This window comes from Remersonia thermophila, chromosome 1 (assembly GCF_042764415.1).
Source record: "Remersonia thermophila strain ATCC 22073 chromosome 1, whole genome shotgun sequence".
NCBI lineage: Eukaryota > Fungi > Ascomycota > Sordariomycetes > Sordariales > Chaetomiaceae > Remersonia > Remersonia thermophila.
In genome coordinates, this window is record NC_092217.1 from 1,561,022 (window position 1) to 1,588,122 (window position 27,101).

At 58.5% G+C, this 27,101-nt stretch overlaps 5 protein-coding genes across 5 annotated transcripts; 3 read left to right on the forward strand and 2 right to left on the reverse strand.

The window, feature by feature from the left end:
• Positions 1-651: 651 nt before the first annotated feature.
• Positions 652-3,662, reverse strand: VTJ83DRAFT_440 (uncharacterized protein; the record flags this gene model as incomplete). The annotated part of the gene is made up of 3 exons (XM_071010885.1): positions 652-2,444; positions 2,501-3,297; positions 3,361-3,662. The coding sequence occupies 3 exons, from the start codon at positions 3,660-3,662 to the stop codon at positions 652-654; spliced, it is 2,892 nt and encodes a 963-aa protein (XP_070869793.1).
• Positions 3,663-4,055: 393 nt separating this feature from the next.
• Positions 4,056-4,519, forward strand: VTJ83DRAFT_441 (uncharacterized protein; the record flags this gene model as incomplete). Its single annotated transcript, XM_071010896.1, has 4 exons — positions 4,056-4,091; positions 4,156-4,217; positions 4,299-4,385; positions 4,456-4,519. 4 exons carry the CDS (start codon positions 4,056-4,058, stop codon positions 4,517-4,519), a joined length of 249 nt encoding a protein of 82 aa, XP_070869794.1.
• A 3,207-nt stretch (positions 4,520-7,726) lies between these two features.
• On the forward strand, positions 7,727-10,228 carry VTJ83DRAFT_442 (uncharacterized protein; the record flags this gene model as incomplete). Its single annotated transcript, XM_071010907.1, has 5 exons — positions 7,727-7,851; positions 7,922-8,114; positions 8,175-8,267; positions 8,335-9,104; positions 9,166-10,228. The coding sequence occupies 5 exons, from the start codon at positions 7,727-7,729 to the stop codon at positions 10,226-10,228; spliced, it is 2,244 nt and encodes a 747-aa protein (XP_070869795.1).
• Positions 10,229-11,718: 1,490 nt separating this feature from the next.
• VTJ83DRAFT_443 (uncharacterized protein) lies at positions 11,719-13,032 on the reverse strand (the record flags this gene model as incomplete). The annotated part of the gene is made up of 2 exons (XM_071010918.1): positions 11,719-12,569; positions 12,699-13,032. The coding sequence occupies 2 exons, from the start codon at positions 13,030-13,032 to the stop codon at positions 11,719-11,721; spliced, it is 1,185 nt and encodes a 394-aa protein (XP_070869796.1).
• An 11,146-nt stretch (positions 13,033-24,178) lies between these two features.
• VTJ83DRAFT_444 (uncharacterized protein) lies at positions 24,179-26,939 on the forward strand (the record flags this gene model as incomplete). The annotated part of the gene is made up of 3 exons (XM_071010929.1): positions 24,179-24,349; positions 24,603-24,973; positions 25,034-26,939. 3 exons carry the CDS (start codon positions 24,179-24,181, stop codon positions 26,937-26,939), a joined length of 2,448 nt encoding a protein of 815 aa, XP_070869797.1.
• Positions 26,940-27,101: the final 162 nt, after the last annotated feature.

Below are 27,101 nucleotides of genomic sequence, written 5' to 3' on the forward strand. Positions count from 1 at the left end.
GGGCTCACAAGTGAACGGCGGTACTGTGTACGGGTCGGAAAACGAAATGCTTCACAGGCGGGTTCGACGATGTCTGGGAGCGCTGCGCGCGGGCGTGCCCCCCGGCCTCGGCATAGGCTTACAGATATATTTAGAGGACTCGTAGTAGTCTAACAGGGTATCTTTCAGATTTTCCTCGGCTTCGTCGGAGGGGCTATCGCAGCAAGCTATTGCGTCTAACCGCACGCGCTCCCCCTTGAACGAATCCGCGTTGCATGCGCCGGCGCCCTTTCAGCGAAATGGCGTGATCGGTTGGTGTCGCCATCGGAGCTTGTTCTCACGCCCCGCCATCTCCACCTTTGATCCAGGTCAACCCAAGAGCGCGGGGTGGCGGGGTCCGGGAATCTTGGCCCTTGCGCTCGGGACACCGCAGCACCGGAGGGATGCCAAGGCCCAACGATGATTCCCCGTGGTCCCCCAAGACGAACTCCCATTCCGGTGCTCAAGGTTGGGGGGGTCACCTCGCAGATATAACCAGGAGAAAGTCTATGCTTGGCTAGTCTCACTCCACCTGAAGCCGTTCACCACCTCGCCGTGGGGAGGGGATAGCAACCGACTTGAACCGTAGCACCAAGGATGAATGCAGATGACCAAATCCAACACTGGTCGATGCTAAGTGTTGACAGGCTTGGTCGCAAAGAGCCCCGTCACCTGGTAGAAAACGTCCTCGATAGGCGGCATGGCAAATGCCGGCGCGGCGTCAAAGATTTCCGCCAGGCGTTGAGGCGCCACAACCACCGCATGCGTGTCGTCGTCGTCTTCCTCGTCCTCCCGCATTTCCACATCCTGATCTGCATCCTCCATCTCCTCGTCGCTGGCCTCGCCCTCCTGCAGCGCAAGCTCCTGGCCCGCAGATTGGCCGTTGACGCCGACGGCATCCACACCAAGATCGGCCAAAGACTGAAGGAGGGGTGCCTGCTCCGAGCCTTCGGTGACCGACCAGAGCTGGGCAGCCGAGTCGACAATGATGAACCCGGACGACGATGGCGCGGCGCAGACCGATGTGATTAGCTGCGGGAACGTCTTGACAAGCTGGGGTTCGTCCTCGTCGATGTTCAAGACGACTAGCTCCGACCTCGCGCCCTTCTTCATTTTTGCCTGCGCCTGGTCAGGGACTGGTGCGACAAGCGCCAGACTTCGCGACTCATAGTTGACGGCGAGCTGGGTAAACCGCTTGGCGGCCTCGGACGTCTCCTTGAGGGAGTAGCTGTAGAGAATCTCGTCGGACACGACGTCGTAGACAACCAGGTCCTCCGAGAGCATAATCAGGGAGGACCCGAGCGACTTGATGGCGCGAATCTCGCCCCTGAGCATGCCCGAGATGACGTCGCGGAACTCGCCCGTCTCGGTGTCGATCGCAGCCACCAGGCCCCCGGAGGGTGGGCCGAACGCAGCAAACAGAATGGAGCCGTCCTCCGAAAAGGTGATAGCCCCGCTGCGAGAGACGTTCTTGGGCGGCACCTCTGCCGAGTCGTCTTGCTGCTCGTACGTCGGAAGGGATACGACACGAGAACAGCTCCAGCTCCGCAGTGGTTGACCCTCTGGGCCGGTGGCTGCGAGCCCATCTCTCCTCCGCAGCTTAGGCGTCCAGAAACGCACCATGCCGTCGGCCCCGATCGTGGCGAACCGCGAGGAAGCAGGATCGGCGGCCAGGTCGAATATCGCCTCCGTCTGGTCCGTGTGATGGGCATCGGTGACGCGGGTGACAAGCTGAAGAGAGTCATCTTCCGCTCCGACCTCCCAGAACTTAAGATGAATCTCTTTCCTCTCCCGGCTGGCTTCGGCGGGGGTCTTGGATCCAGTAAGGAAGGCTTCCGTGTCCCTCTCCGGCGGCTGCCACTCGTCAACCGAGACCAACCACTTGCCGTCTCGGGAGAACGCGAGTTTCGTCGCCGTGGGTTCGATGACCGGCGCACCCTCGCTCGTGATGTTGACATCAGTCGGGTTGGTCCGCGCGATGGCTTGCTTCGCAACGCCGTGGAAGGTGGAGATGTCGAAGACTTGGAGAAGAGGCGTTGAGGATGTCGCGCCTGTCTGGGCGGCTTGTTGCCCGTTTCCAACGCACAGGAACATGTGTGCCGGGTTTCGGGGGTTAACCGCGGCGACCAGAGGCGACGTAAGCTCGTCAACGGGGCGCCACACGCGACGAACGAGGGCGTCCTTGGAGGGCCGGTCACCAAGCACGAGGGACTGGATCCCGGAAACGTACATGGTTGGCCTCATCTCTGCCGTCGAGAGTATCATGGTCGAGTTGTCGTCCAGATGGATTGCGTACGAAGAACCCCTGGGCGAGACAACGATGTTCTCAATGGACGCCAGCAGATGCGGGAGGAATTCGAGCCGGCCGGTATCGACTTGCCAGAGGACGAGCACGGTCTCATAGCCGCCAGAAATGAGGTAGTTACCTGAGATTCGTCAGCGAGATGTCAAGGACTGTTGCAGTCTTCCACGGAGTGCGCACCATCTGCAGACCACTTGACGCTGTGGACAGCACGACGGTGCCAATGGTACTTTCTCGGCTGGACCGTGCCGGCTTTCGGTGCCGCAGAGCTTTCCCCTGGCAGCTTGGACAGCAGGTCTTGGTAGACGTAGATGGCGCCTCGGGCGCCGCCCACCGCGATGTCAACAGCCTGAAGTTCGAGGGCGCCCTTCTTGGTCGTGCGGGTCGTGTGGCGAACGTCGAAGGAGCTGACGATATCCGGGATGTCGAAGGAGTGGAATCGGTAGGCGAGGTCTTCCAGCGATGCCAGCTTCTTCGGCTTGAGCAGACCAACATGCACCGCCTCCTTTGCCGTGGCAACGATGAGCCGGCCGCCGGCTGCCGACCGCAGATACTGAGGGTTCTCGTCATAGGTGTGCAGGAGCTTGCCGCTCGCGGTCGATAGCGCGTGGGAGTTGTAAGCGACGATTTGCGCCGAGCTCCGCGTGAGCTTCTGCAAGACCAGCAAGACATCCTCCTCGGCGCCGTTGATCTCAACGGCGTCCACGACCGCATCCAACACTTTCTTGGCTTCGACCCGGAAAGGCGTGTCGGCCCCTTCTCCAGACGTCCAATTGAGATACCAGACGCGGCCGTCGGAGCAGGCGACCCAGATGTAGTCGGGGTCGCATCTGGAGAGCGATGAGGAGACGATGTGCACCGCGACGGCTTCGCCAACATCCTCCGTCCCCGAGACAGGGAGCGGGATGCGTCGGACCAGGAGCGAGTCTTCGGTCGAGTACACCTGAATCGATGTATTGTAGGTAATGATCAAATGCCTAAACCTGTCAGCAAATGTTCCGTAGCAAGGATCCATATCAGGGTGCTCCGTCATCGCTCACCTCTCGTCGGGAGAAAAGATGGGATCGATATCCAGCATCCGGCCGCCCATGGGCTTGGACACCTTCCATGGCACGGCTTTGGGCAGCAATGCTGGTGACGGAGCATCGGAGAGCTCAACATCTCCATTCACCTTTTGCAATCCCGAATCACCCGTCTCGTGTCCGTCCCCCGCGCTCGGCAGCTTTGATTTCGATTTCCGACGATGCTTCTTCTGCGACAGGGCCGGGTCGTCCTTGGGCTCTCGCTTTCGCTTCAGGGACGCCGTGTCCCCGTTACCGTTTATCTCCATGTCCGACGTCATGTTTCGTGATGGCTTCGGCGAACAGGACCGTCGTGATGAAATTAAAACAACCTTGGGGAAGCCAAACACCACGAAACAGGCATGGGGCGCGGCTCCAATTGCACGTCAAGAAATTTTGGAGAGTTCAGAAAAAAGTTAGAGTGGGGCCCATTGTTATCGTTATCGTCGATAACGAAGCACGGACCATATCACGAGCATCTAGGCGGTGGAGCGCTGCAGAAGATTGGATGGAGCACTGGTCGCGTTGAACTTTTTGGATGCACCCATCCGCAGAACCATCACCACGACGAACAACATCAACGTCGGCCAACCAACGCGCGGTCTTTGAGCAGCCTCGATCCTGACACAAACACTCCGACACGGACTTTACTCGAGCCACAAAGTACCGCCAAGATGATCATTCCTATCCGCTGCTTCTCGTGTGGCAAGGTCCGTCGCAGCCTCTTCCGCGGACATCCACCGCTCTTACCGCCGCTGACTGTGGTTTCGACAGGTGACGGGCGATCTGTGGGAGAAGTTTGTCAAGTTGATTGAGGAGGAAGGACTCAGCGATGGGTAGGCAATTGCTTGTCCGCGAAGATTCGGAGGATCGGTGGATTCCGCTTAGGCGACGGGCTGACACGGTGACAACCGCAGCGACGCGCTTGATCAGCTGGGGTGCAAGCGGTACTGCTGCCGGCGCATGGTCATGACCCACGTTGACCTGATTGAGAAACTCCTCAAGTAAGTCGATCCGCGCGGTGTGCCCGAGGGGCTTTGGAAGAGGCCGAATCCTGACACTCCTGGCTTGCAGGTACACCCCCGATGGCCGCAACTACAAGAAGATCGAGATGCAGCAGCGCGCCTCGCAGGAGTAGAATCTACAACCTTCAGCTTCGAATCGGCGTTTTGGTGGGGCGTTATTGCGGCGTTGTGTTTTCAGCACCCGGATGATTGTTTTCCCCAACGAATGTTTTGGACGGGGGAGAGTTCTCTCTATCCCAATGGGCAAGAGACGGCGTCAAGGTTTGCTTTTGGATGCAGCCGAGCAGGTGTATCCGGGCATGCCATACGGTTGGGAACGTATCGACGTTGGCCCCTTGTGGTTCCTTATGGCAGGCGATTGAACCAACCGCATGGACAATCATCCGCTGGCGCAATGCCACGACACACGTGCAGGAGACAGAGCATTGGCGGGCTATCAGGTGAGGCTCGGCACTGCAGACACGGTCTCTGCAGGCCCCATCCGCACTGTTGGTGGGTGGGACAGACTGCCACTTTCAGATCCCGGGTTGAGAGAAGGGGTTTGCTCAGACGGTAGCAACCGGGATGGACAGGTCATGGGAGGACTTCCGAAGCGGCTGTCAATAAAGATGCTCTTCGGGGAGGGGGGATGGGTCACCACCAACTCCATTTTGCTCCATATTGCTGGAACCAGATTCCTGGGACAGGTGGCGGTGAGCGGCGCGGCTAGCCAACGTATCGGCTTGACAAGCGATAGGCGGCGCGACGCGAGTTTACGGAGCAGAACTTTTGCGACAGGGGTCAGCGAATATGTACTATACAAAAGCAAACTGGAGTACTTTGTAGATCAGCTTTTGTTGTTGATTGATCATTTTCCAATGATGGAGCCCACACCTAGGTTGTGGCTGATCATGTTCCAACGTTGGGGGGGGAGGGGGGGCTCTTAGTAGAGTCGCCGATACCGTCCACGTGGGAATTGTAGTCCATTCCCGGTTCTCGTCACACCTGAACTACTGCTCGCAGATCCACCGGCAGCTTGGGTGGAGATCCAAGCGTCGGCCGCCTTGCTGAGGGGTTGAGACCTCTTGACCAAGCTCACGGGCCGGCTATGCCGAAAGGGGATCTAAACCAGACTCCTGGGATGCCAGTGACCAGACACCACCGCCTGCCTGGTGCTTCGTGTGGTGGCCAGTCGACGGGCTGTTGGTTCTTTGCAAAGTGCCAGAGAGAGCAGCGTCTTGTCTCGTCTCAAGGGTAGCGTCGACAGTCCGAGGTTCGGACGTCAAGGCAGGACTATGTAGGTCATGTCGGCACCGTGCACCGTGCACCGTGCAAGAAGACAGGCCCGTTGAGAGATAATTATTAACCCGTTCTTATGTACGTGTAACAACAGCGGGCTCATTGGCAACCTCGGCTGCCCAAGTTTATGCTCCTCCGTGTCGCATCGTGATCCATCCTCCCACTTTCCGCCATGCCAAGCCTGGCAACAACACCACCGCATCAACGCCACCATCTGGATGTGCGTCCAAAGCTCGGCGCAAACTGCGTGGGGTTATCATCTCAGCATCCGTAGGATTTCAAACCATTCACGCAGCGTGCGGCTCGTTGTCTGTGCTCCCAGACCGGTTACCAATTAGGTGGACGGTGCAGAGAATCGCGCAGCAGGCTGAAAGTGCGCAGAGAACGTGAGCTGCCTCTGCCAAAGTCCGGCCCAGCACGGCTTGCCCCCAGATCTCACTCGCCAAAAGATTTGCTTGGCCGTGCGATTCAGGGCGACCCGTTAAGCGCCCGGTGACATGGCGCATGCAGCGCATCGGCAGAAGAGGGGTTCTTCAACGTCCTCTGACTGGTCGGCGCGACGCACCATGCCCGCCGAGACCCCTGTTGGGATGTGCGGGATGCAAATCGGCGATTGCAGCACGCTTCCACCTTGCAGACGGCCTCCCCTCACCACCACGCACACCCAGGGCTTCCCGAGTCCCGAGTCACCCGTCTGGCTTACACCTCACGCTGCCTGGGTTGGGTGAGGGGCTCGCTACCTTGCTGCTGCCGGGGCAGGGAGAGGCCTGGCGCGCCACCGGATGATCGGTTGCACGGCAGCAGGAGCAGAAGCGAACGCGGCCTGCTGGATCGCCAACAGACCACGTCCATGTACATAGATACTTTAGTATAACTATGGTACAAGTACGCGGACGCGAGGTCTTGGCTGTGTTGGGTGTTGGATTGAGTGAGAGCTGCAAGCCGATGGGGGTTTCCAAGTCCCGGCTCATAACAAGCCAACCTGAATGGAGGTTCCCGCGGTTGGATGGGAGCGAACGCCTGAATGGGGTGGAGGAGGCAACCTCCCCTTCCATTGGAGCTCGGGTGGGAGCGATGGAAGAAGCGCAGAGCCCAAATTGCTCGCCCCTCCCCGCGCCGTCCAGGTGCTGCAACCTGCCCGTTGGTAATCGCGGCTCTTCCCCGTTGGGCAAGGGCAGTCATCATCCCATTCAACCCTGGAAGCCGCAGCCAATCTTCCAGGTTCCCCGTTTCCATCTTGGCTTCCGTTTCCCCCGTCCGGCTCCCGCATCCATCTACACTTCAAGGCGCGCCTGCGCTCCTCGGGTTACAGTCTTCTTCCCCATCCAACCAACAGCTCGAGCTAAGACGACTCCACCGTCCCCGAGCCCCGGCCTACCTTACCAAGGTACTAAGACTAAGAGGCCCGCCGTCCATCCATCCATCCATCCATCCATCCATCCACTCCCCGAGCTCAAGCAGCTCGCTCCCCCGTCTTGTCTCTCTCACATCTTGTACAAGACACTCCGGCAGGGCAGGTCTCGCTCAAACTAGGCTGCGGGGCTGTTAAACGTTCGACCAAGTTGCCTTTGCTGCCTCGTCCCCTTGCAGATTCCGAGACCCGGGACAGCTCTGCCGACTCGACGAGGTTCATACCATTTCCTCCGTTTCCGCTCTGTTCTTGTTTCTAGCTGCCATCCAAGCCCTGCGTCGTGAATCGCCAGGCCCCGTTTATCGTGCTGCTGCAGGTCGGCGCGTTGTTGTTCTCTGTGTTCCCCCGATCGTGCTTCGGGTCTTGAAGGCCGCGCATGTCTCGGCTCGGACGCAGCACATCGTTTTCAGCCCGCTCCGGAACTTCAAGCCCGGATCACTAGTCGTCGTCCGGCCCCTCCGACCACATCGCGGCCCTCAGGCCGACACCACCGACGTCAAACCCCACCAAGGCGCATCTTGGGTGCTGCTTGCGCACGGTCAGCCCACGCCAAGGCCTGAGCCGCTTCGCCCTCTAGGCACCACCCTCGCGGGCCAGCACGCATCGCCCTGCCAGCTCTCGATCGGGCGCCATGGCTCTTGAGGCCCCGTTAAGGTCATCGACAGGAAGCATCGTCTCAAGATACCTGACGCACGGCGGCGACATGTCAGCCACCATCGGCACGGATTCTCCCGCCGTCCCCTCCCAATATATGGCGTATGAATCCCATGCCAACCCCTTTCTTACGCGCGGTGGCGGATTCTGACATTGCTCGTTGCTCTCGCAGCTCGTCTTCGGGTCCCGGCTCGCAGTCCCTGCACCCTAACTTCGCTCGGCCAAGCTCGGCGCATCTCATGAGCCCCGCCAGCGATATGGTCGGTCCGTCGCCTGTGACTTCCAATGGCACCGAGACCACCGAGATAGAGGATGAGGCGGCCGAAGACGCGGTTGCTGAAGAGACCGGAAGTATGCGCCGCTCGGTACGTTGTTTTGGATGGATGTCTCGGCGCCGTCCGTTGCTATTGCTGACCGCGTGCTAGCTGATCATGGTCAAGACGAATATCTCAGACCATCTTCGGCGACCGGACGAGCCCGTCTCGGTCATACATGCGCCTGCCGACTTCCAGAGCTGGGTAGGACGCTCTCCAAACCACAAACTCTGCCTCGACCGCTTCTGCTGACCAGGCATCACGTCCATAGTCGAGCGATGTGCCATCTAAGACGGCTTCGGTGAGCAGCGCCAGTGTGGACGGCACCAATGCGAGCAGCCCTCCGCCCAGCGAGCCCTCAACCGTAATCAACCCAGCCTCGCCGCCCGGACAGTCCCGTCAATGGGCTCCCGCCGACACGCGGCAGACGCCTCCGGCTCAGCAACCCCCGCCCGTCAATACCAAAGTCAGGCCCATCGGTTTCGGCCTTGATGCGCCTACCCCCCAAGCGCAGAGGTTGGAAGACATGCTGAGCGATCCCTCGAAACTGCGGTCCAGCACAGCCGGCGGTCTCGAACGCAAGGCCGCCCAAGGGCGTCACTCCTGGGGACCATCGTCATCTGACCGGCGCGTCACGGTCATTCCGGAGTTCCCAGAAGTGGATAATGACGATGACGAGTACGACGATGGGGATGATTTCCCCGACGCTACTTTCAATAAAGACAGCGAGGTCAAAGCGCTCAAGGCTGCGCTGGAGGAGTGCTGGACGCTGTGCAACACGCTCGCAAATCTCAGTTCCAATCACCGCGAGCGTGTCTTCAACAGCTCTGGCACCCCTGATGCCCACGAAAAGGCCTGGAAGAGCTGCTGGAAGCTCTGTAAGCGCCTTTATCAAAGCCGCGACGATATCTCGGAATCGTACGGAGTCCGGACCAACCTCGACCTGTGTCGAGATTTCTGCCAGTCGCTTTTCGACGTGCGCCAGAAAAAGGACGAGACGGCGGACTCCATCCTGAGGGTCAGCTTTGAACTCAATAACCAGTATGCCTTCGCTTCTCTCCGCTTCGTTGTCTCGGGTCAAAACTAACGTGGGTTGTCGCAGCCTCTACAGCGCACAGGACAGTCGGTCGCTCCCCGAGGCGTTCAGGGAACGGACTTTGGACTTCTACATTACTCTGTGTCACCGGCTTATGAAGCAGCGCAGCGAGCTTGCCGAGGAGACGGACAAGCTATTGCGCGCTTGCTGGTCGTTGGCCGAGATGCTCTTCAGCCTGCGGCAGAACAAGCGGGATGGCAAGCCACCTGACGAGGAACTTCTCGGCTCGGCGGTGCAGGCCTGCTGGGAGCTCTGCGATATCTTCCGTGAGGGTTGGACCCAGATCCGGCCAGACCGTGGCACCCCACGACCAAGTCAGATGAACTTCTTCGCATCGGGTTCTTCCTATGGCACCAACAGCCACCATTCCGACGTGTCCCGCTCCAATGCTGGCAGCCGCGCATCCATTCACTCCAAGCGCGAAAGCCTCCGAAGCCTTACGGATCTCTCTCGACCACACCCTATCGTGCCTGAGACGCCCGTAACCGAGTTCGAGGACACGCCCGTTTCACCAGACGCCAGCCCCCAGATGCCCAACATTTTGGTGCTGGGAGCTTCGGAGGCACGCAGCGACCGCGGTGGCCGCTGGTCGAGCAATGCCTCGAATTTGTCAGGTTACACACAAAGCAGCCAACACACCTCGAGCACCGCCACCGCCGCCACGACCGTCGAAGACACCAACATCACACGCATCAAGGCGCTCATCCTCAAGGCGGCCATAAATAGCGGCTATACCCGCGACGCCGCCGTGGCGAGCGGGACCAGCCCCACGACCTCCTTGCAAAGCTTTGTAAAGAACCTCCCGATGGGCTCTTTTGGCTCCCTGCCGGGCCACGCTGCCCTGTTGCAGAGCTACAAGAACCTCGTTCTAAACGACATTTCTTTGCGCTCCTCGACCAGCCTTCCTCCGCGCGGAAGGCGCTTCACAGCCGCCGAGATTGCAAAGAGCGTTGGTTGGATGATAGCGCGGTCGCCGCAATACGCCTTCCTCCGTGATCTGTTCAAGTTGGTCTTTGGGTTCGTGCCCGAAGAGATTGACAGTCGAAAGAACATGGCCGTCACCGTCTGAGGATATCTTTGGATGTGCTGATCTGGATGACGACGATGACGACGACATCAATGACGACGTGTTACAAACGCTTCGGCCCATCTCTTTCCGTGCGCAACGGATGGGCTCTACTTCTCTCTCTTGGATCGCCCCTTCCCTCGACCCACCATTTTTTTGTTGTTGATATCTCGGGCGCTGGTTGATTTTCACGCTCTCCCAGTACTTTTACCGTTGGGAAAGCTCTCCTCTCACATCATACCGCAGTGATGACGGTTATCCCATCCACGGCACTGACCCTCCCTGCATGCCTGTTGGGCGCTTCATCCTGGTTCTCGTCCTCTTTCCAGCCTTTCTCTCCGTTTCTTCTCGTTCCTACGTTTTTTGTTCTCGTTTTGGCTTTCATTTTGTGACATTCCTGCTAGATACCCTGTTTTGCTGCACAGCAAAAGCCCCCCTTTGGTTGTTTTTTCCCCTTCACTTGTCAACATGTTGATTGACAAACAAGGCACCAAGGTGGCCTGGGGGCGGGAGGATGGATCAGGGGTGTGGAGGTTGAGAGACAGCGTCATGTTCTCGGAAAGATGTATGATTGAGTTCTGTTCTCTGTCTTGGAGTTGGAGAGATGGGCGGCGCATGAGATGGTGGGCAGCTGATTGTTGTTGGCTTGGTTGTTTGCGGGGGGCGCCTCCGTTAGGAGAACGTGAGAAAGGTGCGGCTTGGTATTTATATTGTTCGGATGCAGCGTTTATAACCTTGCTGAGGCACTCTGGGCTCACTTTGCTATGGTGGGGTTGTCATTTGTCGGGCTGCATGTTTGGATCATCGATGTATGAGATGGTAGGCGCTTGTCTTGTTGGGAAGCAGGGGTGGCCCGTGGTCTATGGCTTGAGATTGATTTGCAGCTGTTGTTAATTGTAGTCGTTGGCATTCGCTTGGTGTACACTTGGAAGGGTAGAAGGAGGAATGGCCGCGCGAGCGAGGAGGGAATGGATTTGCGTTCAACATGATTCAGATCATGGATGCGTGGTTCGTGTCTGAACGCCATGGCTTTTCAACGCCTGCGTTAGATGGTGCATGGTGGGGTTGAGTAAGAGAACGTATAGGAACCCTCCGTCTTCGTTGATTTCGTGCCATGTGGGGGAATAATCCAGTTGTTGCTAGCTAACCACCTCAGGTAGGTACCCAGGGAGAAGCCATCGCCAGCCCTTGCATTCTGCATTCAGCTCTCGTCGGGGCTTGGGTAGGCCCTTCAACGCGTGGCTTGTTCTCCGCACTAGCTGCTCTTACTTCATCGATCTATCCGCAGTCTACGAGCTGATCTACGTTCTATGGTCTCTCTATATGGCACAAAGGCCAAGCCTAGCGTCTAACCAGCAACCTCCTTTCTCCTTACCTTGCTCTCCGAAATCTGTCCTGCGCTCTAACCAGTATTCCATAACGCCTCGCTCCAACCAGCTAAGCAACTGGTAAACCAAGAAACATCCTTGAAGACTTTCTTCGGGTTCCGACCATCAAGACATCACCACCTCGGCGGCTCCCATCTCCCGGCCAAACACCCCCCACCAAAACCCAACCTTGCGATGCTCATCCTCATCTCCTTCCTCTCCATCATTACCTGGACCGTCATCCTCCGCACCCCAGTCATCCTGCCCATGGACGATATCCTCGGCAAGACACCGCAGCGGCGGAAGCGCTCTCGACCCCGCCGCGAGCAACTCACGCAGCTCCCCTAGCAAGCGTTTCGTCGTCGCGTCACGCTGGGGCACCATGATCAGGACACGCGCCGACGGGGAGAGGGAGAGCTGCTCGTCGATGGCGCGGGAGAGGAGGGAAGGGTGGTTGTCGTCGTAGAGGGGGTCGGCGACGAGGACCAGCTGGTAGCCGTTCATCCGCTCGAGAAAGGCCGGGTCGGTCTCCTCCGCGCCCGCGCCGCCCCAGGTGAGGGGCGCCACGCGAGCGCCGCCCCCGCGCGAGGCGAGGACCTCGGCGTTGAGCTCCGCGTTGTGCCGCAGGTTGGGGAGTATGTCCGGGAGGTCCGTCAGCGCGACGCTGGCGCCCCAGAGGCAGGCCGCGGCGAGGCCGAGGAGGCCGGTGCCGGAGCCCAGCTCGAGGATTTCTCTCTTCTCGCCCAGGGCGGAATGGCGGGCGATGCCGCTCCCGCTGGCGGCGAAGAGGTGCGCCAAAGGGCCAGAGGGGGCAGAGAAGGTGGGAAGAAGCCGAGCCAGCGCGTACGACGAGCCCCAGGTCTTGAGGCCCAGGGAGTCACCTGTCAGGGGCGGTTCGCGGATGGCGAGGGTGAAGTCACCGCCGTCGTCAGCAGCAGGGACCTCGAACGGCCAGTACCGTGTGATCTCGCCCATGGCTTCGTTCGTCAGCCCGCTTTTTCGTCTTATTTTTTGTCATGTCTGACCTAGCGGCTACGCTTTGTCCTGGAACCCTGGGGACTATCGTTGTCTCAGGCGGTCTCCCTTCGGACCCTGTCTATACATACCTGTCCGACCACACCGCTCCGCCATGCGCTTGCTCGCTTGGTCCCAAATGGCCTCGCGCTCCTCGTCGCTGTCGAGCCAGGCAAGGGGGCTGCTGATCAACGAAGACAGGAACGAGATGACCTCGCGGCGGTCATACTTCGAGGCGGAAGCGGCCTGTTGTTGCTCCCGTTCTCTGGCGGTGCGAGCGGACGAGCCATGGCGGAGATTCCACACGCGGAGCTGGACGCGGAGCTTTTCGAGGCAAGCTAGAAGTTCCCCGTAGCTTGGCTTCTGCCAGAGATGGGGGAGCTCATCATCGTTTTGGGAGGAGAGAAGGCGGGTGTTGTCTTTCATTTCTGGGACTCCGGGCGCGGGCAGCAAAGGCGGGACGGTGAAGCAACAAAGAATTCACGAACACATGGGACCAAAGCGTCTGGCTGCCGAAGGGATGCAATGTGGATTAGACTCAAGGGGGAAAAAACACCTGAGATATCTCACGGTGGTGTTTTTAAAAGATGAAGGGCTGGGTGCTGCTAACAACGGCGACGGCGCTAACCACCGCGCATCGGAACCCAGTCCCCAATCCCTGGGATTCCCTTCTTCCGGCTCTTCTGCCCCTTGGTGGACACAGGCATTGTTATCGTCTTGGACGCAGCGGTCCGGCGCCTCCTGCGCGCCCCTCAAGCGGTGACCCACCTCCGACAAGCTCCGTGATCCACGAGTCGTCAAGAAGGAAAAAATCCTAGAAACAAGTGGGCCCGGCCCGGTCTGTTTTCCTTTCGATAAGGGCCCGCCGGGGAGGTGTGGGGCCGCAAGGCTAATCGACATACGGCTCCCCATTGGTCACATCCGCGCGGTGGGGCGCGGAGCCGCACTTTTCGAATGACTCCAAAAACGTCAACGGCGGTGGGATTCCTCTCTCTCCTCTTCTTCTTTTCTTCGTTGTGAAGCCCCGTCCTCTTCAACGCTGCGTTTCTATGCTACAAACGGAGAGTCTGCGCAAGCAGCACTTTCGCTACCCTACCATTGGCATATGAGAAATTCGGAGAATCGGCTTCACTCTTGGCTCGTCCATCCTGCATGCTTTGCTCCGCCCCTCGGGGCGCGGGCCTTGCTCGATGGGTCGCGAGCTCTGCCGGTGACGGCTTGACGCGACACCCGCGTCTGTAATTGGCATCAGAAAGGCAGGACCTGGAGGCGCCGTCCGTCGTGCCCTCGGGCGCGGCGATGGCGGTTGCCTTTCCACGGATTCCTCTGGGAGGGCCGTTACGAAGCTTGTGGGCAACACTTGAGTGCAATACGCAGCGTGCGGGCCCTGCCTCGGATTCGTCTGAGGCAGGGGACACACAATTCGATTCCGATCATCCTGTTGAGGACGGGGCTTCACCACCTTTTTTTTCTTTCCCCGGTAAGAAGTGGCTTCTGGTCTTGTTCTCGTTGGGGGTACTGCTAACAATGCTCTCTGGCGACGACCTATCGGAACGAAATCGACTCGATTCGCGAAACCCGGTGACGACCCAACGCTACCATTCTTCTCCTGCGCGACCCTCACATGGTTGTGGCCCATCAAGCCCTTGGTGGGAGGATGCATGGCATGAGCCCTCGTATGGCCACCCCCCGTCAGAGCCATCCAATTGGTTACCGCCTTTGTTGTCTCCCCATTTCTCCCCCTCATCGCCCAACGAGTTTGATCCACACGAGTTTCTTGCTGTAGACCCTGTCGGTTTCTTCAGATTTGTGATGCTTTCATCTCCGTCTATGGAAGAATAATAGGCACCTGCGCAAGAGTCGTATTAGCACGCCGCACGTAAATGACCCGGCTCCTCACCGAGCCCGAGCTTGGCTTCTCGATAGCTGTCACTCACGGATCCATGGCCGGGCATCCATACTGCTCCTTAGGTCTTGCAGCTCCCAGATTAGCTCGCTGCAAACCAGGGATTCGTTACGAACCCTCTGGGCAAGGTCGATGATTTGGCCGCACCACTGGAGCATTCTCTTGGCTACCCATATCTGGCGTTCGATATCGTGTCTATTATCGCATGTTGCCTGCAAGGCTTCGGCTTGTTTCAGAGCCTGCCTGATGCACCCCTTGACGGCGGTGAAGCGACCCGCGGCGCCTTCCAGCTGCTGCTTGTCAGCCTTGTTCCGGCACATGTAGTCGATTTTGCCTCGCCAGACGGTGTCGAGCGTGTCCTGCTCGGCCCATCCTTGCAGCCTCTTCGTGTCGTCCCGGAAACTCTTCAGGGTTCGTTGAAGCAACCTGACCAACGGGTCGATCTCGGAATAGAAAGCTCGTAGCGCTACATCAATGCCCGGGTTCTCGTTTTGAAGGCTGATGGGCCGATTCTTGGGCTCCTGATGCTTCTCGTCGGAGCCGGCGCCGCTTCTCTTGCCCTTACCCGATGGTCTTGCGGAAGGTTTCGTGCCCCTGGTCCAGCAGCCGTGCATGTCCTCGGCGTCTGGGTTGCTGGAGCCTCGGGCTGAATAGTATTGCTCGCTGCTGTTGCCTGGATCGGAATTGGTGCTTGCGGGTTGGCCACGTCGGTTTGAGGAGACGCTAGGGCCGAGGGGTAGCCTGGAGCTGCAGCTATCATCCATCTCGGTCCCGGCCAGGTTGGCGAGCTAGCTGGATTGGTAGGATGTGCTGGGTGGGCTGTGGTGTGAGGATATATCCTTGGTTTAGTAGAGAAGAAGAAGAATCTGCTTTCTCTTTGTGACAAACCCTTGTTTGGGTCCTTGACTGATGGGTTGAGTTTCCTGTTGCCATGCCATCGCAAACATTTGCGGGGAGCAAGTTGCGGTATACTTGCTTGCTCTGTCATGGGGGTACACTGTGTAGGTTCTGAGTTCTATTACAGCATGAGTTGTTGTCGGAGGGGAGGTTCGTATATTACGTGTCTGGTAATGTGGAAGATGGGCAGACTAGGCCACGGAGATCTTGGGTTGGACTAACATTCCTTCTATTCTGTTACAGTCCCCTTGTCCAATACTTGGCCAACCTTCATAATGTTCTCTCGTCAAGGTCCTGGACCAAGGAACGTTCATTGCTGCAAAGTAGTGACTTCTCTAGCAGTGCTTCCGTCACACTCACTCTCTCTGTCCCTCGTGCGAACCGCGACGCGATGGACGCTGGGTAAATAGCGTCACGTTTGATCTTGTGCTAATATCCGAAGGTGGCCAGACTTCTGCCCTTGGAACCTGCTCTGATCCATTCCTAGTGCTCAACTCTCTAAGCAACAAGAGGTCTCAGACGTGGCTTCGGGAGAGGCGACCTGGCAGCCACGTTGGACACTGGGCAGGCTTTCATTTCCTTTCCCATGTTCTAGCTCAGCTCGGAGTTGTTTCTTTTGTTCGGTTATCAGACGACCGACGAATGTCTCGGCCCGTACTGCCCAAGTTCTGCTGAGCATTCCACAACACACACGCGCTCGGATGTATTACTTATAAAGGAGAGAGTCATAGATAGTCCGTGTACCATGTCTTGTGAAACCAACCTTGGGCTCACTGTCGTCTATTAGTGTGTGTGTAGGAAATTACCAAAGGAACATGCGTTGCTTGTGTATCAACGAATTATCTTGACACACGGGACTAGCTTTCTAGGCCAAGATACACGTTCCTGCCGAGAAGAAAAAGAGGCTCTGCTTAGGACTACCACGCGCGAGCAGAGGTCGGAAGACTCGGCCTGTTTCAGCATCTCGCCTCCTACCGCCCTCTAGGGGTGCTCTCTTGCCACGTAGGGATCGGGAAGGGGGGAACGTAGAAGCATCGTCTGCTTGGTTTGCGTGCTCATGTTTGCATGATTGCACCCTTCCTGGCGTGTTCAAGTGCGGCACAGCCCGTCTCGTCCAGGGTGGCTGACGCAGGAACACAAGAACTAATTACATGGCGAGGAGAGGGGGGATGGGTCTGTTTTGGCTGGAGCAAGTCCGCTGACAGGCAAACAAGGCATTCAGGGCTTGGTAAGTGCCTGTACCAGGTATGCAACGTACGTCGAAGGTTCGTGTTTCTTCTGTGGCATCATCTGTGAGCGAGCGGCAAGGATGAGGCGACATCCCCACGTCACAAGGCACACCTCAGGCTTCACATCTCACTGTGGTTACACACGTCCAGGCATGCAAACACGAGATACAGCAAACGCCGAAACACGCTTCCCCAGATCGGACGAGCGTCCGGCGACCTCTGACGCCTTGTCGGCGTAGCTTTGCTTCTTGGCTTGCCGAGTTTTCTGCCACCCCCCGTCTAGCCTGGTCAGCCAGCCTCATCAGGCGTACAGAGCTTGGCCGGATACATAGTAGTAAGCAGGCTGAGGTTGTTGCTTTCCGACTTGGTTTGGCCGGCTCGTGGTCGCAGAGGAGGCTGCAGGTTGAGGCCAGCAGGCTCGACCCTCCGGGGCCGGGTCCTGGGAGAGGGCAAGGCTCAGACACGCCACGGGTTTGGGGCCAAGCAGGGCGGCCAACGCAGCGGCCGGGTCTTTGCCAAAGGCTGAGCGGCACTGGGCGTGAAGGGAAGAAGCAAGCCTCGCAAACGAACGGGCGAAACGCTCAGCCGGACGGCATTGCGTTGGACCCTGAATGATGGAGGCCTGATCTGCTGACGGGCATTTGTCGCAGCGGATCGCTGGAAGATCCCGTCCCGTCTTCGGTGGGTTCGCTATGATTTGTTGCACCCAATGTGATTTTATTTAACATGTCCACTACGTCTTGACCTCGGGCCAATATCGGAACGGGTTGCGTTGCCCCTCAAGATTGTATCCTTTCAGAACCTATCACGGTCGCCAAGGAGGCAGGAATGCTGCCAGCTCTCCTGAGGGTTTGGGTATGTATCTTGGTGATGGACCATGCCGTGCCCCTATCAGGCGCTCTGTGCCTTGCGCGATGGCCTGGCGACGAACTGGTGGGGCTCCATTCTCGGCTGCCGGAGCACACCCGTCGGAAGCGGCAGCGGCTTGACCCGTTATTACTGATTTGGGTGACACGCTAATCCCATATTGGAAAGCCCCGTGCTGGGCTTCCGGGCGGATTCCCTTCGCTGGGGACTCATGGCAAGTACCAGCAGCAGTCCCGGCTTGGAGAACGACGCCAGGCGGTTGGGAATCCGGCACGCACCCGACTGCGCTTGGCAGCGAAAGACCCGTTGCTCTGAGGCTGCATCACGCCGGAAGGATCAACAATCATGGTTAATCATGCTGACGCAAATCAGGTGGGGATGGGGACCTGGAAGCCCTTGCTGGGCGGGGAAGAGACAGACAGACACACACAGAGAGAGAGAGAGCCCAAACGGAACTTCCTGGCTAGGTGACCACCTATGACGACGGCGGCGCCAAAATTCTCTCCCTCCAGATCCTCTCCCTCTCCTCGCTCATCCATTCGAGCTGCCCGGGGGTCACGGAACGAACGCGTTGTTGATGGGTCATGGGCCGACGAGCTGGTCATGGTGGTGGTGATCAGATGCAGCCATGCTGGGAAAGGAAATCTAACGGGCAGCACTCCATTCGCTTATTGCCACGCATATGGAACCTGCCTGTGCGGGAGGGAGCCTGCGGAAACGCGCGCGCGAGAGAGGGAGAGCACACATTGCAGCGAACCCGAACCCAGGGCGTGCATCGGATAGGCAGGTACGTACTGTTTTTCCTGCACTCCGTACAATCCCGTCGTTGCGATGTTTTGGTTGTTTGACGGGGTGGGTGTTGGGGATCCATTGGCCCAATTCCGCGGCCTGAGCCATAGCCCACCACCACTCATTCCATTCCGTCGAGCGGATTGGACTTGCGCCGGCAAAGGGAACGAGTTCCCCGGGCGGGACTTCCAAGCCGGCGTCCAGCTTTGTCTTGTCGAGCCTGCTCTTCCTTTTTTGGGGCCTTGTTCTCTCCGGATATTAACCCCAGGCGGATCTTGCGGGAGGCATATTGTGGCGGCGCCAATGATCCGACGAGTCTCAACGGGCCACGCTGCTCCGTGTTAGATACAGGCACGATAGATTGCCGCGACCTTGTCGTATTTTTGGATGAGATCCTGACGGTTAGGAGCAAAGCTGCAAACGACAGCCTCGAAAAGCCCTACGGTACCTACGCAGTAGGTAGACAGCGTGTGCCCGATTCCTCGTTCTTTCGACGAGGTCCCCGCAACAGACCCCCTCAATTCTGCTAGGCTCGGTGACCATAACGTACCGGCCATCCTGGTTCAGGACGTTGAGATGGAGGGGCTTATTGCTGACCCATTGGCGGGGGAAAGCCGGGCCTTGTTTCGGCGCAAGTGATCGCCCGTAAGCCATTTCCCACACGTGGGACCCAATACCAAGACATTTTTCAAGTGACCAGGAGATGCTGGAGAGAGAGGAGGGGGGGTTTCTGTCATCACGGAAGAGAAATCGGGCTCATTGCAAGAGCATCGCCACAATTTCGTGCCAAAGGGAAACCACCCTACGGACTTTTGGACGTAACCCCGCCGGGGGACGGGGACTCGTCAGCCCATGTTCCTCTGCCGACGATCCCCCAGAACGGTGGGAATGCTCTGGTGGGCGGGGGCGGGCGGGTCCATTTGTTTTTCTTTGCGCCAGCCACGATTTGAGGGCACCTATGGTAACAGTACCTGAGCAACGGTGCAGCAAGCGCAGGAACTTGACGTTCCATTGCTGCGCAGAACGGGCGCCGGGACAAACTTGGACTTCCTGACGTGCGCAGGCTGCCCGCCAATACGACGACCGTCGGGAAGATCAAGCATCGGCCGTTTCCTCCGGGTTAGGTAGTTATTTGAGTGCGTGGGCTCCAGAGGCGGGCGGTGGGTTGAGCATCCTCTGCTGGGTCAAGCGCGCCGCTAGGCAAAGGACCTAACTTAGCTCCCCACCTTCTTCAGCTTCCCTCTTCCATGCCGCCCTGCAGTTCTGCCATCAGCAAACGGACCTGGGACACAGCAAGTGGTAAGAGAGCCCGGCCTAACAGCCCGAGGAGAAGCCGCAAAGCAAAAAAAAAAACAAAAGAGTTGTGAGACATGCTGCAGGTGGGATGCGTGCCAATGGATCTATGGGTGGGCGAGCTCGCCCGCTGAGTGGTGGTGATGACACAGCAGCAGCCCATGCCTATTCGGGCTTGAGTTGGGACGCATGTTCCTGTATTCCAGTCCGATTCACAATGAGGTGCATTCGCCGACCCGAGATCCCCTGGTTTTTTTTCCTGCTGAGGCGTGACTGGGCATCGTTTGTGGATCGTTCGTACCATACATACAGTACCTGACAATACGAGTCAGACGGACAGGGCAGGACAGCCAACCCTCGAGGTTGGCTTTCGGCCAGCCCTCCATGTCCGAATCGGTGAGAGGCACAGCGGGGACCAGATAGCCCAAACATTGGAAGGCAACATTGGCCTGTAGCCATACTTACCATGCATGAGGGGTTGGATCTGCGGAGCGTTTTGCGAGTCGTGTTGTCATGGACGGTCCACGAGGAAGATGAACTTTCACGGATAATTTGTATGTAGGTAGTTATTTCTTTTCCATTCGAAAACGTACGCAGCACCGCCTTTGTTCATCGATACCAGCTTCGCCGCTGTGCAGGCTTAGCCAAGAGCCTGTGACTGCGATCGAACTTTTGTTTTTACATAGACGGAATACGGGATACGGGATGCTTTCACCTTCATACAGTACTCGATATACGCAGGCAGCTAGATAATACTGCGTATCTACCTACCTGTTGCCACCCCCGCCACCGAGGCTGGGCGCTGGACGGACGGAGCATGATACATGGTGAGTTCACAGAGTTCAGCGCAACTCCACGTCTCGGATGCTGCTGTGACACCGTGATTTCACCGTATCGCGGCGGTTCCGGGCCTGCATCGGAGCCCTTGTCGCCTCATTGAGGACAATTGCGCCGCCGTGTGCATCGGTGCGCTTCTGCGCTCCGTGCCGCATAAGAACAGGTGCATTACAGAATCTGGTATGAGTCGAATCTTCGAAAGAGGGGATTTTGGGTGGGAAAAGAAGGCCTTACTCGAGAGAGAGACAGAGAGAGAGGGTCCGTACAGCACACCGTGTGAAGCCACGGGCTCCCGAGGGCCAGGGAAGGAGGATGGCTTCTTGATTCTCCTCCTATTGCCCGCTAGGGTAGTAGTTGGGGAGGGGCGCCAACATGCTTGCGGTCCGTATCGATGCTGCTCACCACGGCACGCTCGGGTGTCTTGTGGGAAAACTGGGTTAGCCGCTCATGTCATCATGTCATCATCGCCCTACCTGATGCGGGTAGACAGTGTGCCCCAAGACACGCACCCGGATTTTCGTGGGGGCACACTTGATACATTCGAGGAGACACCAAAATGGAGCGGATTCAGCGATTCAGCGATTCAACAATTCAGCGATCGCCTCCTCTCTGGACGGCTGGGCGTGTCAGAAGTCAGGCATCTTGTGGCAAATAAAAGGGGGTGAGCGGGACGAGGAGATCGACAACCCCAATCTCGAAAGTAGGCCAAGGGGGAGAATGCGTCTCGCCAACAGGAGCCTTGCGAAGATCCTGCGAGATGGCTGACCCAGCGATCTGGAACCGGGTGTTGGGAGCGCACCGCAACGCACAACACCCTGCCACGACCGAGAGCGTCCGGCCGAAAGGTCAAGCTGCAAGAGATCCCATGACGGCCGATGCCAAAGGCGGCCCCTCAAGCGAGCATGTTTTGCGGTGTATTCAAACCCCACGGCTTCACGTATGGTCTCTTTTCCGCGCGCGCGGGTGTGCTTGTGCACCTTGGGACTTTTGGCATTCATTCACATCTCTCTCGCCCTCATGTGGGCGGGGCCGCCGAGACTTGCCGAGATGTCGTGGGTGGGAGCGGCTTGGCATGGAAGAAAAGAAGCAACTCAGCCCAACCATGAAGGAACCTGTCAAGCGCGGTCAAGCCTCCTGCAGCTCTGGAACAGAGGCACGCTTCAGCACCACGTGTGCGTCTAGCCACACAGCTGTGTTTTTTTTCCTTTCTGGGCCATCGCCATCGGCTTTGTACGGGAATTGTTGATGTTTGGACCCCCAAGAGGCTGAGCAAGACGTGGTGTCAAGCTTGTTGCTGCGCTCCCGTCGCCGTTGACTTTCCACGCTTTCGTTGGTTTGGCAAAGATAGCGTTACCAGAGCGCCACCTCGACTTCCCTTTCGTGGATGATTGCAGCAGAGTGGAGCCGCCATGCGCGAGGTACCTAGGTACTTTCAGATCCAGGGCCGGGGGACGGTCCCACTGGGGCCTGGCGGTCGGTCGAGGTTGGCCCAGCAAAAGCGACGACGGTCATGGGCATCCGTGGACTTTTTTTTTTTTCTTTTTGAACGGGTTAGACAAACCTGCAAGCAGGCCAGCGAAACAGATTTCACAGCTTCTATTTTAAAAGAAAAAAGCAGAACACCAGGTAGCCTTGAATTGTTTTGCTTGTTGCAACTCGATCGATCCCCGTCAAAGGGATCGAAGGACCGTTCACCGTTCACCCAACAACGGAACAAGGCGAGCGAGGCGCACCTGATGAGTTGAACGGGTTCGGAGCAAGCCCCACAATTCCCAGGCGAAGCTCATCATTCTCCACTCCAAGCGACGGCCGGGACCCTTCGCCTGTGTTTTGACTCTGGTCGCCTGGACGCCTCTCCCGCCACGGCGCAAGGGATTGAGCCCAACAACGCAGACATTGACGGTGCTGGAGCTGTTGGCTCGGTAGAATAAATTCAGCGGGAGGCTCGAAAGACGTCGTCGGTATCCTACGCAACCTCGCCCGCCGCTGGGTAGAACTGGACCGTCGTTGATTGACATCCCATGACCCTCCCCGTCCGCGGGCCGGACGAGACGACGAAGAAGCGTGCATGAGTGATCCCGGTCCGTAACGTGGCGTACCATACCCGAAGTATTGTATTTGTAACGTTCCAGAACAGCGCTGTAATCCGTCCTGTTTGGGTGGTCTCCCACCCGCAGGTCGGGTGCCCTGTGTGGAGGACAGAGACCCGCTCTCCCAACCTGCCCGGCCTGAGTTCCAGGTTGCGTTGGGAACCAGTCACAAGCGGGCAGCCAGCCCAGCCTCCCTTTCGTGTCCCTTGCCCTTCTTCACCAGAAAAAAAAGCGACAAAGAGAAATGGGATAGGCACCTCGGCTTTCTTTTGGATTTCCTTGTTTCCAGCCAGGTACCCGAAAATAAAAAGAAACAAAAATGAGCAACGTACAAAGAATCGACGATGGATGGCCCGAGGAAGGGCGGCTCAGTCGATACGTACCTTAGTTACCGTAGCACAGTGTAACTTACCCTACTCCCGTGACGCGGCGCCCAAGGACAGACCGGGGGTGTTCTTGGTTGTGGGGACCACCCGCCGCTGCCGCTGTCGCTTCTGGCGCTGTGTGTGGTGGTCGTGCAGCACAGCAGCCCACTCGCCCGCTCCGCCCTGTTCCCCGTCCGTCCCATCCACTCCATTGCTTAGGTCAGGTCCCGTCGTCACTGTCACCCTTTGGGGGTGCCTCTCTCTCGCTCTTGTTTATCCTTTCTCTGTGCCCTCTCTACACTCGCTTCTCTTTGGCCTCGCCGAGCCCAAGGGGAACAGAAGAGCTTGTTCTCCTTGTTTGGAGACATTGCCCCTGTTCCGCTTCATCTCTTGGCTCGATCCATCAACAAGGCGCCCGTCTGCTTTCTTCGGCCTGCCTTTCATTAGCCGTTGTTCCTTGATCCCATCGACCTCCCGATCGCCAGCCAACCGACCTAGCTCTTCCCTCCTCCGAGCTGCCTGACCTCCCTGACCGCTTCACCATCCCTTACTCGACCGGACATCACCCGCCAGCCGTCACCAGAGCGCCCTCTTGGTCCTCTGTCCTCCCACATCCCAAGCTTGTCCTTCGTACGAGGTGTCAGCCATCAGGTGCATGGGTTCTGCGCAACGACCTCTGCATACTCCTCCCCCAAGCCTCGCACAATCCTCTCGCCGCCCGCGTCCCTAGTTGCTCCTGCAACCATCGAGCAAGCCTGACCACAAGCCTTCCTACGGAACCTGGACAAGACGCCAAGGCCACCGCGGCGCACCCAGACGGGCAAGAGCGCGTGCTCTGACGGAGCCACGGCGTTCAGTGACGTCTTCCTCAAGTCACGGCTCGCCTGCTCGGTGTCCAGCAAACATCATACATACGTCAGCCGTGTGAGACCTTCGTCTGCACATCCAGGAGGCAAGGGATCCGATCCCGGCCTTTGGCGCTCCGAAGGAGCTTCCGCGTTCCTCTGGAGCAACGATATCCTACACCACCAAGATTCATTAGCTACCTGACCTCATCCGACATCGATCCAAGATCCTACGAGACGGACGCATCCACTCCCACGACGCATGGCCGCTCAGCCATTGCCTGCGCAGCAAGAACAGAATACCGTTGCAAGGCGGTGACCGGGGGGAGAAAGAAAAAAGAAGGTCCTCGGCAGCACGCGTAGAGACGCTGGGGAAATCAACCCAAGGACCGCCAGGGGAAGGAGGGGAATCGAAGCAACCCACCACACCCGTTGCTCTGCTCTCCCGGACAAGATGGTGCTCAACATACCAGACAGCGGCCTGCTGCTCGAGAGCTCGGCCGAGATGGCCGCCAGGCTCCCAGCTCAGGCCTTTGCCATCACGCTGAGTGAAAGCGTCATCGAGGACATGATTGCCTTTGTCCAAAATGGCGGAGATGTCCAGTTGGCTCTCGGGGCCAATCCGGTACGTGGTGTTGCTATTGGTTCATGTTTTTTTGCTGGTGCCGTTGCCATTGTGGTCGTTGAGTTTTTTTGCTGTTGTTGCTATGACCTATTGTGGGCAATTCTGCGCTTGCTAGAGATGATTCGACTGCTATTGTGCAGCACAGCAATAGCCGCAAGTCCACGAGCTGCCAAAAAGCAGATTTTTGTTCCTTCAAAGATACCCTTTTCGCCTGCTCCTCTTCAGAAAAAAACGTTCTGACCGTTCGTTACAGAGATTTTTGTTCAACGACGTCGACAACAATCACGAGATCAAGATCCCAAAGTCCTCTGATCCTTCTGGCTACGACTTATTCTTCACCAACTCCGACAACCCTCAGAGCCTCAGCAGGCTATCCGCTCCCACAATGTCCATCTTTGACTCCGCCTTCAAGCACAAGCCCAAGGCCAAAACCGCCAAGCCTGCTGCGACGAAAGGGGCTTCGGCCACGACCAAGAAGGCCTCTCCCATCAAGCCATCCAGTGCCGCACCGGCTCGCCCAGGCTCTTCTTCTGGCAAAGATTCCGACCTGAAGGGCAAGGATGACGCCACGGCGCAGCTCGAACGCAACTTCGCCAACCTTGCCGCGGAGAAGCGGGGGAATTCGTATGATCTCTGGACTGGGCAACGCGTGGGAGAAGAACTTGGTGCTAACCTTGATGTCAGTGCTGTGATCGTCGGCGGCCTTCCCAGCTCCAAGGGCGGCAAGTTGGGTGCCAACAACCGGCTCCTGAACGCTCAAGGATCTTCGAATCGCTCGCTCCCACCAAGCCCAGCCCTGAGCGGTATCGGCTCTCCGTCCCTGGCCATCTCCGGCAGCTCGGTGCAGGAGAGGCTCAAGCAGCAGCGGTTCCCGATCGTCCACGAGCTGGCGGTGGAGGACCAGACCCGCGACGACCTCTTCGCCAAGTGGAACGAGGGCACCGAAGACGACTTTAAAATTGCCCTCGAGAAAGTGGCCGAGTTCGACAAGGGATCGCAGAAATGGTCCCTTAAGAAGCAGTACTGGAAGGAGCTGGACGCCTTCGAGTACAGCTATGCCCGCGACGAGGACCGCCAAGCCGCCATCGACAGGGCCATCAAGGAGTACGACAAGATGCGCATCAGCGCGTCGGACCCCCTGTGGCAGAAGCTGCTGCCCAAGGCGGAGCGAGGCAAGGGTATTTGCCTGAGCCGCCTCCAAGCCGTTCTCGGCAAGGGCCTCTCTGCGCAGGTCCCCCGGCCGCGTCCGGACGCGGCGAGCATCAGCGGAGGCGACTCTGAGAGGGAAGACCCGACAGCCCCGTCGGCCAAGAAGACGAAGGGCGGTGAGGCCATGTCGAGATCAAGCTCTCAAGCGTCGACGGGTAAGAAGAAGCTGTCGGCGTCAGAAGCCCAGCAGAAGAGGCTTTTGTCCAACAAGAAGAAGCCTCTCGCTGCTTCCGCCACCACAACGACCAAGCCGGCGGCCAAGACGACCAAGTCGACGAAGAGCACCTCGGCCAAAGGGGGCCGGGTGCTCTCCAAGGAAATCATCTCGGACTCAGGGTCGAGCGAGGACGAGCCCTTGTCCACTTCGTTGCCCAAAGCCAGCGCCATCGCGGGAGCCGAAGGGCCGAGAGCCGTGCCTCGCCCGGCCGAGAGGGTTGCGAAGCCCGCCGACAGGGTCAAGGAGTCGTCTGGCATCGTTCCTAAGGCCAAGCCGACCTTGGCGGCGACGACGACGACAACGACGACAACGACGACAAAGCCCGCGCCCCGCGATGAGGGCCGCGAGAAGGGCAAAGATACGATTCGCGCCCAGGTCGCTTCCAAGCCGCCGCCTGCTAAGGCGGCTGCTACCAAGCGTCCCCGCGATGCTGACGACGACGACAGCTCGAGCTCGGGCACCCCGCTCAGCAAGCGGGTCAAGGCCGCTGCCAAGGCCGCCGCCAAGGCACCTGCGTCCTCATCCTCCGCCCCGGCGCCGCCAACATCCAAGGCGCGCACCGCGTCCGACGCCAGCCAGCACGGTCGTCCCGCGACGGGCTCGCTACCTGTCAAGGCGAAGAACACGTCACCCATCAAGTCGTCGCCGCTGGCCTCGTCGCCCCCGACCAATGCCTCGCAGCAGACCGAGGACCGCCGCGCTGCGGCCCCCGTTCGTGTGCGTGAGAAGGAGGTTGGCCAGGACAGGGAGCGCGAGCGTGAGCGCGAGCGCGAGCGCGAGAGGGAACGTGCCCGGGACAACACAACCACCACCACCGTCAGGAGCAGCAGCGCTTCCAGCAGCAGCAGCACCGACCGGAGCAGCGTGGCGGGGCTGGGCATCAGCACCAGCACGGCCCGGAAGCGGCTGCCGACGGACACGAGGCTTTCTTCGGCCACGAGCAGGCCGGCCAAGCGCGTGCGCCCGTCGCAGGAGACGATCAACATGGCCGCGCGATTCAAACAGTATTACGCAAAGTACCTCCAGCTTCACGCAGATGTTTCGGCGCAGGCCCAGCGTGGTGATGGCACGGGACCAGACCCGGAGAAGTTGGAGGATTTGCTGGACATGCATGAGCGGTTGACGAAGATGAAGACGGAGATTTACGCCGCGGTTGAGGCTTGATATGCCTGCCCGCTCGGGATTCTCGGGGATGATGGCTGTTTTGGGGGGGGGGGGGGGCGGGGTGGTAATGGTCATGAACGGTTGAGGGGTTCCTGTGCTTCAAGGGTTGGGAATCTGGGTTTCCTTTGCGGTCAACACGGAACGATCAAGAATTATGCATCT